The sequence below is a fragment of the Ambystoma mexicanum genome, chromosome 6p (genome assembly GCF_040938575.1).
Source record: "Ambystoma mexicanum isolate Mex_15411 chromosome 6p, UKY_AmexF1_1, whole genome shotgun sequence".
NCBI lineage: Eukaryota > Metazoa > Chordata > Amphibia > Caudata > Ambystomatidae > Ambystoma > Ambystoma mexicanum.
The window spans coordinates 113515573-113529286 of NC_090935.1; the positions used below are offsets into that span (position 1 = coordinate 113515573).

A 13714-nucleotide genomic window follows, 5' to 3' on the forward strand; every position below is an offset into this window, starting at 1 on the left:
CGCTGCCCCCTTTCCACTTGAAGAATTCAAGGAAGCATTTTGCAAACCTCTAAAATATGTTCAAATACATTGATTTAAGCAAGTTATGTCATACATTTTGATTAGTAAAGCATTACACATACATTCTGTAATCCCCACTTGTAATCACTCTCATTTCAACAGCGTAAAACGGAGGATTTTATGTTTTTTTAACTTTTTTATATTGAATCGACTGCCAATCTTTAGGCCCTAGATAATAACACAGAAATTAGACCATTATCTTTGGTTCTGACTATTTCCCTCGGTGAGTGTCTATTATCTAAATGTTTCATTCTACTATCTGGAAAGATTATATTTATAGAGTTTGCAGGCCAATCCTAGACCGACAACTTCCTTTTTCGCTATTAGGTCTAGTTTGTATTCACATTGAATTAAAATAAAACCAAGCATGAGATGAACATGGAAAAACACACTGAATAATAATCCTTTCATATGAATGTGCCATGGTGTTTTAATTTGTACCTTATTAGTAGACCATGTGATTACCCTCCTTTCTGTTACCAATACCATTCACCTTTTGACATGGTCTTTTTGTCAGTAGGCCACTCTCGGCTCAGGCTTGCCAGTCCAAAATTTTAACATTCTGGAGTTTGTCTTGCAGCACAACACAGTTATGCCTAGTCGATTTAGCCAGCAAACCTGTAAAATGTCACATCAGTCATCTAAATATGACATTATGTGTTAACTTGCAATTATCCAAATCTGCCCTGAAAATGGAATTCAACTATCACAATGTTTTAGGACATACCCTTTATTTTCCAAATTTCAGAACTATGGTTCATCTAACAGAACCGGCATGCACCCAAGCTATCTCAAATTATTCTTCCAAGCTGTTAGTAGCATCTTTTTTCTGATTTTCCATCCACTTATCTTTCCATTGCTCATTAGGGGTATCCACTACAGTGGTCATTCAGTGCTATTTAAAAGACTTATAACATAACATGGGTATAGTGATGAGTTACCTGAACGCCCCATATTGATGTGTGGAGGAAGTGAGCCACCAGGGACTGGGCTGATCTGGCCACTGCCTGGCATTCCTCCAAGGGGGTGGATGAAGAGGGCTCCTGCCAGGTTAATGTCATACAAGAGACACAGTAAACCCTTCTTCTAGGAAGTGCTTCAGACTGAAAGATGACTCAATGTGCTAAAATACTTTGCCCTGAGCAGAATGCTTGACCCTGAGACAATGTGGCTACAGGAAAATAACCGCTAATTTACAACAGTGTAAAATCCTCTACGAGCAGATCCGCGAAATTCAGGAAACCCATGGTAGAAACATACACATCATAGTAGAGCAAGGTGAGAAACCTGCGGGATCTGAAGATTGTCTCGCTGTTGCGCATACTGCTTCATGGCTGATGGGAGAGCCCAGGGAAAACTGCAATCCTGCTCACTGTGAGAGAAATTAATCCAAGGAGGCACCTCATGCCACAGATGCTCTTTAAGTCTTGTGGTCCCAAGTTAACTGACAGGCCATCAGGTAATTAACCAATGCTTGACTTGAACTAGTTACTTAGTAGGTGTAATTAGTGGTTCCCAAGAAAATATACCAATTACAAAAGAAAATTAAAAATGGCATGGAGATTAACCAATCAGAGATATTCTTCTCCCCCCCGACCCTCTAACCCAGTGTGTATACAAGGGCTGGGAAAAGAGCAGTCTGTGAGAGAACCCCAATGCATATTGAGAGGTCAAGCATAGAAGCTGACTGCCTGAGGAAAGGTTTAGTTTCAGAGAGCCTTTAAGGAAACTACTGGCCGGAGGAAACCTTTTGTAACCTGGTTGTTTGAAATGAGATACTGGGAGCTGTTAAGAACTGCAGGGTTGTCTGCCCTAAAGGTCTACTCATTCATTTGCCTTGCAGAATCCTATGAGAATAGGCATGGCACTCCTCAAGATTGATCACCAGCAACCGTTGGGAGAGTAGTAATCCTTGACCCATGAAAGGAAGGTGACATAATAGCAACTGCAAGAGATATATATATATGGGAGGGTGGTTTATCCATTTGAACAGTTGTGTAGCATGAGAAAGGTAAGGCATGGTACAGGTAGGACCTATTTTTTTTAAACCTGAGAAAGCCACAGCCGGGGCAAACTTGTTGTGAATCCTGAAAAAGCCAAGGTACGGGTAGATCTTGTTGTGTAAACCTGAGAAAGCAAAGGTACGGGGAATACTTGTTGTGAAACCTGAGAAAGCAAAGGTATGGGGAATACTTGTTGTGAAACCTGAGAAAGCCAGGCTTGGGGGAAATATGTTGTGAAACTTGAGAAAGCCATGGTATGGATATGACTTGTGAAACCTGAGAAAGACAAGATCTGGGGAGGACCTATTGTGAACCCGTTGTGAAAACTGAGAAAGCCAAGGTCCAAGGAGGAGTTGTTGTGAAACCTGAGAAAATCAAGCTTCAGGGAAACCTGTTGTGAAACTTGAGAAAGCCAAGGTATGGGTAGGACTTGTGAAACCTTAGAAAGCCAAGGGCTGAGGAGGACCTATTGTGGACACGTTGTGAAAAATGAGAAAGCCAATTTCCAGGGAGGACGTGTTGTAAAGCCTGAGGAAACCAATGTCCAGGGAGAACCTGTTGTGAAGCCTGAGAAAGCCAAGGTCAAAGGCGTACCTGTTGTGAAGCCTAAGAAAGCAAAGGTCTAAGGAGGACCTGTAGTGAAATCTGAGAAAGCCCAGATCCATGGAAGACCTGGTGCAAACCCAAAGGAATGCAAAGCGGACTCATTGTAAATTCTGAACCAAACAAAGGGCTACGAGAGTCCTGAATACAGTGATAGTCTAAGAGAGATCGGTTGAGTATGTGGAACAAAGTCAAGGTCTGTGAGAAACCTGTGGAAAGTCCTGACAAAGCCAAAACCTATGGGAGAGACTTCAGCCTACAAAGCAGAACGAGCGGAACTGTATTCCTGAGAGATGTCCTGAAGACCAGAGGCGAAAGCAGAGAGCACTTTCACTTTCTGAATACTCACAAGGCACAGTCGAATTTGTCCCTTCTACCTCCCCCCCTCTGCTCTTAAATAATGTGTTTTTAATGTTTTCCCACCCTTGCTCCCTCCCTGCCCTGTGGGCTCTTTGAAATAGTATTTTCTTATTCTATAAGCTCCTAACAAGCAAACAATAAATAAGACCAGACTGAGTACCATCAGAAGGAGCCTTCACAGTAAGAGCTGTATGTTTTGGTTCTTTTGCATTTATTTAGGGATGAACATCGGAGTTTGGGATTAGGTTCGAGTATTCTTGTGCTGCCAAGGCTTAGAGCATTTATTGTTAGCAGAGAGTAGCTGTTCGGGTAAAGACTCGTAAAGTTTAGCTTGAAATCATTCTTTTGGGCCACTGTTCTGTTGATGAGGGCATCAACTCTTAAGATTAGGATGTTGAAACTTTATTTTTCGAAACACAGATTTGTGGAACACCCACAGAAAAGCCTACATTTGGTTTAACTCGCCCTCAACAACTATTTTCTATTTTAAACAAAAATAAAGTATGATTTCTAGAGAAACCCTTACTACCAGTGGTGATTCGATCCAACTCATTGCTTACAGGAACTGAGAATAAACAATCTTACTGTTACAACTCTAAACTCTTGCGACAAGTATTTAATTGCTCGGCCTACCACACATGTTTTGTATGTATTGTGTATGCAGATGCAGGCAAAACCTTTGAGATTCAGACCATTGAGTTTAATTCAATACAATGGCAAAATTGCTAGGCAATATGTCTGTCTGTCTGTGGTCACTCAGACAAATGTTCTTAACTATTTAACAGCCACTGTTATGAACTTGAGAACAGAGACCATGAGACAACTAAAATATATTTCAACACCTTTGTTGTAGGCTAGTAAGTATGATCGATAATGAGATGTAAACTCTGGCAAGTCAAATCGTTTTTAAGGGCTTCAATTGCCCCCCCTAGTGCCCAATTATAGTTTAATAAAGTTGTAGATTCTCTAGGGAACAGCTTCGACTGATGTAAAGGATTTCATTTTTATCCCCTGCCATTTATGAGTGAAGACTATCCAAAGTCAATATTTAAAGCATCTCTTTGTAGGATGTAAGGCTAGGAGAAGTCGGCATAATAAATAGTGGTAGTCCTATATATGGCAGTCCTAAAAAGCGTGGAGTGCAAACCCGTCCACAGGACTGTACGTCAGCTCTGTAGGTTGGTCAGCCCTGTAAGAAGCTCAGTTATGGTGCAAAACCTAGGGATTAAACTTCTGGTAAAGTTTGTTTCCTATGCAAAACACCCAGGTACTTTACTGTGGACTGAGCCAAGAGGCATTTGGATCGGCTTGTTGTTAATCCTGCTTTCCGTAGCGTCTTGCAGATTAACTACAGATGTCTCATGTGGTCCTCCCAAGACTGTCAGTGTACAACAATATTATCCAGGTAAGCCCTGGCAAAACCCAATGTGGCCTCAGAAAGAAGCCCATGGGTCATTCAAAGGGTGATATGGCTCCATGCAAATCAAAAAGGGAGTATGGCGGGAGAGGGAAATGTATTGTTCTTTTTATCTTCAGGGGCCAAGCTACTTACTATTGCCCTTTAGTTGTATTAAGTGGTGGGATGATCATGGAGTGGCTGTTTAAAAAAAAAAATCGTGAAACGCCACCCATTCTACGATGCGGGCTCCAATGAGGTATATGGCGGCTCCCACAGGCTCTGCAGCTTCGCGTGAATGGCGAGCCCTGTTCACTACAAAACTCTTTTGCACACTGTCTCATGTGAGAGAAACAGAGAAATGGGAGATGGATAAAGTTGCAGGCGGACTGGCCCTCAACCACATGGTGCAAACATGGAAGCTTGCTTCTTTGAGAGACAGAGATTTGTGAGTGATGTTTGAAGACTTCGTCTTTAAACAAAGAAAGCATTTTACCTGAAATGCTCCCAACATAGAGCGCTCCACCGTGATCCTGCTCCTCCTGCAGGAGAATTGTGAGATTTGCGCGAATGTTGGGGGAGATCTAACAAGTGATGCTTTACAAGGTCACTGGGTTGTTCAGCAGCTGGCAAGAGGTGTGTGTTACCTCGTTACCTAGCGCTCCGTTATTTTGTGATGTCCAGTGGTGCCTTCGTCCAAACCACTTCACAGCACTGACCGGGCGGCTCTTTTTCTGGAAAGCAGGAGCGACCCCCCTATCATCCCAGGAGGGAACAGTGCTGGTGGCGACGTCCTACATACTTGCAAGGCCACAACAGCGGCCGGTACAGGCCGAGACAGCCACCTGGGCCAAACCTCACAGGAAGTCGCAATTCACTGAAGGTGTGCACCATACACTGGCCTCCTACCTCCGCTCTCATTGGATATCGCTGATGGGGCTGCCGTCTGCCCCTCTGAGGCTGCATCGTCCAGAGTGTTGCGCCAATCAGTGTACAAGTTACTGGGGATAAGGATGTCACATGAGACGGACATAGTGCAGATTGCAAGCCCGGGTCAATATTGCAGAGAAGTCTGACAGAGGCCTAACAGAAGGGACAATTTCCACACACACCCCCCCCACACCCGTAAATGAATTCCAAGCTCATGTATCTGCATGTTTTTTTGTCTCAACTAACTGAGTAGCAGGGATGTCCATTAGCTAATTGCTAAATAAATGTGCTGATGGCTGGAAGGTTTGGAATTAATCCTAACCGCTGGCATTGCTCTGGGCAACCGTCCAGACCATCATTCTTCAGCCTGCCAAGCCATTACAGAAGGAGAAAGGCCATATGCAAATCAGGCTTGGTCCCACCACAAAAGGGGCAGTCCAGCCAGAACTGCTAGGTCACATACCTTCTGCTCGAGACCACGAGCATCCCCAGGCATGTTTCGGCCTCATTCGTCGCCATCAGTGAGGAGTAGTTTGCGTCTCTAGACCCAGCAGGCTCAGGATCCAGAAAGGTAACTGTCCTGTCTTATGGATGTCGGATTTGTAATAACAGTGGTGTATTTCTACAGTTGCATGTTAAGACAATTACTTAAATCACTGTGCCGACTACGTTCTTTGAAAAATGGTGTTAAAGAAAACGTAAAGAATCAAAAATGAACAGAAAAAGGCTGTTGATAAGCATCACATTGGAGAGTGTATTCTACCTTTCCATGCCACACACGATTGCATACATATATTTAACTCTGTTTTAACTGTCAGAGTACATGCTCTTTTTGTATCCGGTGGAATAACTAGTCTGTGTCCATAATACATGTTCCACTTTCTATTAGGCGATCTATATCAGATGCATTCGCTCCCATGTGTAAGGCGTTTGGCTGCCCTTTTAACAATGACCGGGAGCTTCATCCTATGTAACGATTTTGATTTCATGGTTATACTTGCAAATCACCTTAATGTCATCACTATCCAAATGATCTATTTCATCTCCCTCAGGAGATTTATGTGAATTATTTGCATGTCTCTAGTTCTTGGTTGGGATGATGCAACTTTTAGGAATTAAAATAGCTCGCAATCCAGTATTCAATAACCTGTGCAATTTCATTTTGCCATAAAGAGTCAACAACACATTAAAAAGTGTTTGATATTGTACATGTGTGATGTTAACCCTCTGCGAGTACACTTTCCTCATTGTCCCACAGGTCCCTTTTTACTGTAGGTTCTGTGAGACCTCCATTATATATACACATTAGTATCACCTTGATAAAGACCTTGGGTCTCTCAGGCCTTGTGTGTTTGCTTTTTATAAAGGGTGTACATGCATGCACAACATGATTAACATGTTTATATTACACGTTCCTTAGAAATCCCAATATGCTTTATCTTAATGAAGCTTAATGTCTGTGTCTTATAGGGGCAGTTTCCTTCTTGCTCACCTGCTTATGCGTGCATCATTTTAATCAAATAGCACCTTATACAATATAATCACTACTTAATCTTAGAATCTTCATTGATATTAGTAAATCATGCTTAGCACCTGGTGAGCCGGCAACATCTAATCAGAGTGCAGTGTACGCCTACATTCCATCTCTCCTGTTGCTCCACTTCCCTTTTTCCCTTTGCCGTGAATCCCCATTTGTTCGCCCACTCGCAGCACCATGTCCCTGGTAAGTTAATGACCAGCACTAACTGGCCGTTTTTTCTTTGTTTTGGGGGCATTTACACTTTAAGCAACCAAGGCTCAGCATGGCTGGCCATTACCAACTATGTACGCCCCCCTCCTCAAGATTAGATATTGAGTGATTAGACATTTTAATGAAGATACCCATGATGGAGAAGTAGGATTACAAGTTAGTAACTTTTCATTCACATGTTCCGCCCTTGGAACAAAACCTTGTGTCTCAAAATGCAATATACACTGAAGGCCTTCGGTACCACTTCCACCTGCACACATGCGAATGAAATGTCTTTCGTTAAATTTGGAAATTTAGGAACCAACACCTTAAAGCTGGTGCAGTGAGAGTGGATGTTTAAGGAAAATAGCACCACATGCGAATTCTGGGCACAGGGTTGATGGCAAAACTAGAAAGTGTGCTGCTGTGAATTTGAACTACAGACTTTGAGACATTCGTTCTATCATTGATGTTCTGTTTTTCTCTTTTCTAGGCATATGCCACTTTACCTGGTTCCTCATTTGAGGGAAAACATTCCACAGGAAGAGGTGGTGATAAGAAAAATACAAGACTTTCTCCACTCAAATACCAAGGACTGCTAGCCCACCCCCTGTCCACCTTGTACTCTAAAATCATCTTAGAAATTACAAAACGATATACCTCAGTAGAGCTATTTTAGTTTTAAAGCTCTCACATCCACTTATGTAATATGGAGCAATAATTATAAGCTACTGCTTTCACTCTCTGAACACAGGACCTTACCACTCAAATGTATTTCTTACTGAATCCGTCTATATCCAGGAACCTTTCAAAGTCTGAGACTATATACCTGCCGTGGTACAGATATCCTTATTAATATGTGAATTTTTGTAAGTATGAAACCTGTTAATTACAATCCGAAATACTGTACTTGAAAAAAGCTTGCATTCAAAAGATGTTTATGCAACTCAAGCTAAAAGGAATTTATTGTACAGTATTTTTAAATATATATATTTTATATGGATAAAGAAATGTCAACCTTTACAAAATCAGAAAATACAAATTTCTGTTAAAAATCAAAAATAATAATCAAAAGTAATCCTATTCATTATATACATACTTATTACATAAATAATTAAAATCACAATTTATATAAATCATTACAATCAACCATGAATGCTTAAGATCACTAGATAAAATTCATCCTAAAACTATACAGACTAACAGTCAATTTTAATCAAAGCTCAGAAGAACAAGTCCATAGATGGTTAATCAGCCACATTGAAAAGATTTAAGTTTCTCAAAGATCCAGTCACTGCAATACCCAGTGACAAGGGATAGCAGTCCAAAGCTCTTAAGCAAATAGACACACAGTCCTTAAATGCTTCTTTGTGAACTAATCCCTAAAAAGCAAAGTATGTAGTGATTTACAGTAGATCAACAAATGTTTTATTGGTTCCAATTCTGAATTATCCTTACGAAATCGACAATATGATTGCTCCTGGGATATTAATTTGCGATCCAAAAGAATGTCCCTTACTCTCCTGACTACTTTCCTACCTGTACACTGTAACAATAAAAGAAGACTTCCATTTGTGTCATGTGTCATAACTGAGTGGTTCCTGACTGCTTTTGAACACAAGATGCTTCACTTTGGCTAAGAGTCTTGAAGAACCCACAGAGAGATGGAGCTGGATGGCAGTCAGAGAGCTGAAACTGCTTGTGGTGCGGCAGAGGGGTAATGGAGGTCTGGTCATGCTGCTGACTGGATAGGAGGTTGCAGCAGATCCCATTTGCACCTTGAAGAAGCCTGGAGAGAGTCTGGAGCCAAGGGTGTGCAGCAAACATATGGGGCAAGGACATACAGCAGCATGTGAGCAAAGGTTGTTGGAAGGCCAGATTGGCAGAGCCTCCCACTGTGGATTTGATGAGTTGTGGGGAAATAACGCTGTTGCGCTCCAGCTGGCTGCTGGGAGTTCACTTTTCAAATCGGGGAGCGTTATGCCACCTCCAATGAGAGAATATCCCCCCACCCCGCCTCCCGCCTGCAAAGTTAAGCCTAGTGTTTGCTTCTCCCACAGGGATGAAGATGATATCAGTGGCAGGAGTACCTTCCTTGCCTTGGCTCAGCCGGCAAGCCCCCTTCCTTCTCCTCACAACTAGTAGCCTACACTTGGACTTAAGTTCTGGGTCATCCTGTGAGATAGACTGGGAGGCTTGCTGTTTGCAGAAGGGAAGTGGTGGATAGGGGGACGTTGGTGAGGACTCCCGTGCCTACTTTTGAATGTTTCAAAGTTTCAAGCGTTAACCAGCAACAACAGTTGTCCCCAAGCCCGTCCCGATTTTGGCTCACCTTGCTTTTGCCTTAGGGGTAAACTACCACACAAGGGCTAGGCGCGGGCCTCGCTTATGGGCCGAGACTTCAAAATTGGTTTCAATAGTACAGTGTTCCGGTGCACACCCTACGCCCTGTTTCCATGAAAGATCCCAGCTATCACAGCTGTCACAGGTTGCCGGTGCAGCCTGCTACGCCGAACACCTGCTGAGCCAAACACTGTGCCATAGCCCTGCAGCGGATATTGTGGATGCCATTTTTAAAAGGTCGTGCACTTTGGCTCCATCAGAACAACTAGTCTGCACATTAGTCTATGGATTATGTTTGGTTTGCATCAACCTGTACCTCCTCTTTGTCTCAGTACTTATGTCTTTATGAGAGATGAAGTCCATAGATGTAATTTGTCTCTACAAGGGTGTTGTTCAAAACTTTCACATAAAGAAATGTAAAAAAAATATGTATTGTGTGTTATGAATGGTTGGTGTAAATATGCAGTTTTGTTTAGATTGACATAAAGGAAGGGGTTTCTGAATTTCACAGTATGAAGGGATTGTGGGGTAACTACAAGCCTTCAAGAACTTAGGTATCATAGGGTCTTTGTCAGAGAAAAGGGAGGAATACCACATCTCTTCCAATGGAATCATCCCTTCTGGCTATTACCCCCCTCCCATGTGATCCTACCTCATAAAACCACCCCCATGGTTAGGATAAGGTAGTGGCTGCCGTATCCTGGCCACGTGGTAGAAGGTTACCACCGGGGAATCAGTGATGGGTCCATCGGATTCATAATACATCGACAAACGTACACAGAGCGCTCCAGTGAACAGTTCAGGGCACTGCCTTCTTTGCCAAGTTTACTCAAAAGTCTTGCCAGCTATTCTTAGGTTGGCAGCTGCTAGGGACCATTGAAACATAGTTTTTCATTATTATTAGGCCATATTACATCGTTTAACCAGGTTGCTGGAACTGGAGGTTCATTCCATGTCCACCGCATCAGGATGCCCCTTTTAGCTAGTCGATGCCCAAATTAAGAAACTCTCTGCTGCACTGTAGACAGTTTCCCTGTGTAACGCAGCAGACATTCTCACACTGTGTGAAGCTGTCTGTTCAGTTTGTCGTCTAGAGCATGGAAAATGCCGGACCAGTACACACCCAACCTGGTGCAGTCCCATAGCATATGTATCATGGTGGCCAGCGAACTCCAGCATCTGGGACATTGCTAAGCCATATCTGGCCTAAACATATTAAGTCTAGCTGGAGTGTAGTACAGCCTATTCAGTACTTTGAAGTGTATAAGTCGATATTTCAAATTAGGAGAAACACCTTTTGTCCAGCAGCATATATTCTTCCACTGTAAGTCTGTGAATTCAATTCCCAAATCGCTGCATTGCTTCTCTCTGGCATTAGCCCCCCTCCCGGTGTCTACAGATTGTGCCAGCTATAAAGTGCGATACAGTGGCAGCTAGTTGCTTTGTGCGAAGGGGCATCGCGGTCAGTGCAGACAGTCTCAGGCAGCATCTGAATGACTGCACACTGCAAATAGTTATTTTTAATAAATAAATATATCTGGTGGCATGGGACAGAAGGCGTGCGTCTCATGGCACGCAAATGTTTATTTGGGATCTGCGCTAGTCTGAAAGGCTCCTGCGGATAGCGTAAATTACACTCTTGTGTTTTAATTAGGTGGCTATCGTGGCATTAGAGGTGTGCCCCATCAGTGTGACTCAATACGCAAACGCACTAACAGTATATTTTGAAATCTGCTTGGTGACTGTCAATGACCTTGTTAAATTTCATTGGCTGTTTGACAACCGGTGATGTTTTGTATGTTCGTGGGTGGGTGGGCCTTTTGTGATAGGCACTGCGTATGTGGACCAGCGTGCCTGAGCCAGGGTGGGGTCTTACGGATCACTACTAATGAGTGAAAAAGGAACCACACCAGCCCGAAGAGGTAAGTTCACGATAAGTCAGTACAGACACAAGTAAATTAGAACAAAGAAATACAAGAATGAGGAGCTGGGTCAGCTTCTGCTGACCAGTCACTGTACCGCTGCAGGGGCTGTGACCCGTTTTGTTGAGGTTATGAACGGGGCAGAAGCCAGATGCACTGTAAGTAAAGTAGGCAAAACACATTCACTCACACCGCTTTCCAGTGCAATTATGCGAAACAGGATTGAAGAAAAGCACATTATTCATCTCGGTGACAGCACACTACAACCCTCCTCAAGCTAGACCTCCACAAATCGTTGCAGGGCCCTAACGGGCAAATTATTTTTGTGATTGAATGTCGGTTCGTGAAGATCTGCGATACAAAAGTACTTTAAAAACGGAAGCCTTGTAGAGTTGTTAGTTCCATTTGAAGGGTCAGACCTCTGAGCGCGACTCCTCCAATCTAATCCATCTACCCATATGACCATCATTCTCTCGTGCCCCACAGGCCCTCTCCAACACAGACACAATGTACAAGTTATTATTTGGTACGTTAACCGTTAACATCAGTGGTTGGGCTAAGAGCAGACTTTCACAGATACCCACTTTGCACATTAAACTTTACAGACAGTAAATGGATACACAAATGGCATAATTACTATAAAACTTGGGGGGCATGGCCAACTGCCATGCAGTGAGGAGGCACTTCTCAGAGCTCCTGCAGATCCGCGCCGTAAATCCACTTAAAAAGACATCAATGTGATTTCCAGCAACAGATATAACATTCTGTAGTAGAACGCAGCAGCTGAGAGCGAGAGAAGCTTGAAGGAGAAGACTGGAGCCCAACATACAGCCCTGCGCGACACAGCTATGAAGATGACCCGCATACACAAGATGGCGGACGAGGCACAGTCGGAGCTGTGCTAGCCCAAAAACTGCGGGGAGAGTTGTGGCCATCTACAAGCAGCGTGTACCGGCCTGGACGAGGACTGCTGCTGTGGGGGACAGCAGGACGGGCCCACAGCGAAGCACAAGTAAGGCGGCCGCAAGCACTCTGCTTCCCCCTCCTCCCCATTGAGCACCAGTAACACATACAGGAGCGTAGGAAGCGAACCCGGAGTGGGGAGGGACACGGAGAGGTCGCAGCACAGAGACTGCTGTAAGGCAGGAGGGATAAGCAGGACCCACACAATTAAGCCCCCCTGCCAACCGCATGCGCACAACAAGCAGTGAAAAAGAGGAACATGATATCCCCCAACAAGCTAGTTCTGGGTCCTGTGGAACCCCCGGCAAAACCGAGGAGGAAACGTTAGAAGGGCACAACGATGACTGTGTGACCCAGTCTCAAGCTAGACTCAAGCTAGACTCAGGCCGCCAAGCAAGGCACCCCTCACGAGACGGAACCCTGCTGGCCTAGCAGTATTAGGCACACACTGGCCACAAAACTTTGAGTGTCCCCGGCAGGACAGCCCACCAGCACCTAAAAGTAAGCCTTAAGCCACCAAGACACCACACAGAGAGCGAAACAGGTGACAGTCTGGAGCGTAGTAAAGTGGGCACAGTAAGCAGATGCCCCCAAGCTGCATTATGCAGGAGGGGTGAAGCACACCGCGAATTCCCTCCCCCCAAGAACGTAGACAAGTGCCGGACACTGGTGCCCATACCCAAGTGCACAGGAGCATAGCCCTTGGCATAAAAGGGCACCTACAGAACACCGCAACCACAAGGCCAAAGTGTGCAATGCGTGCCCCACTGTAGGAGAAACGGCCCCAGGGGAGAACAACCCCCTTATGCCGTCTAAGGGCAGCAAACAAACATCCATAGACACATATACGAGGCAGGTGACCACAACGCGAGACCCCGTAATAAACAAGCAGGGACAGGCCGAACTAACGGTCAGAATGGAAGAGGTGCAGCCAATCCTACAGGCCATAACAGCCCTAAAAACTTCACTTGAATCCAAAATGGACTCCATTATAATCAATGTGGGCCTGCTACGGCAAGACGTCCGAGACCTAGCAGGCAGGCCAGTGATGCTGGAGAAGCAAGTGGCGGACAACACAAATATAACAGAAGCACTGGACACCATTAAAACCCTGCAACAAGTGAACAACCTGGAGGGCAGGGTGGCAGATCCCGAAGGCAGAGGCCGAAGTAACAATGTAAGAATAATCGGGTAACTAGAGGGCATAGAAGGCAAAGATGGACATCCTACATTGAAAACATCCTACTACAGGAAATAGGCCCAGGCAATTTATCCCAGGGCTTCACAGTGGAGCGGGCACACAGGGCACTAACGAAATGGCCCCCACCTGGGGCCCCTCCTCGTCTAATAATCTCTAAGATCATGAACTACAAAGACCGGGAGAAAATACTGGCATTCTTCAGGA

At 44.3% G+C, this 13714-nt stretch overlaps 1 protein-coding gene across 1 annotated transcript in view; it reads left to right on the forward strand.

Annotated features, from left to right (window-relative positions):
- Positions 1–8656, forward strand: part of FANCG (FA complementation group G) — a 574353-nt gene extending 565697 nt beyond the window's left edge. Inside the window, exon 14 of the mRNA XM_069626811.1 lies at positions 7575–8656. Within this exon, the coding sequence (XP_069482912.1) occupies positions 7575–7683 (109 nt within the window). The 3' untranslated portion in view covers positions 7684–8656. The remainder of the gene's footprint in view (positions 1–7574) is intronic.
- The last annotated feature ends 5058 nt before the right edge of the window (positions 8657–13714 follow it).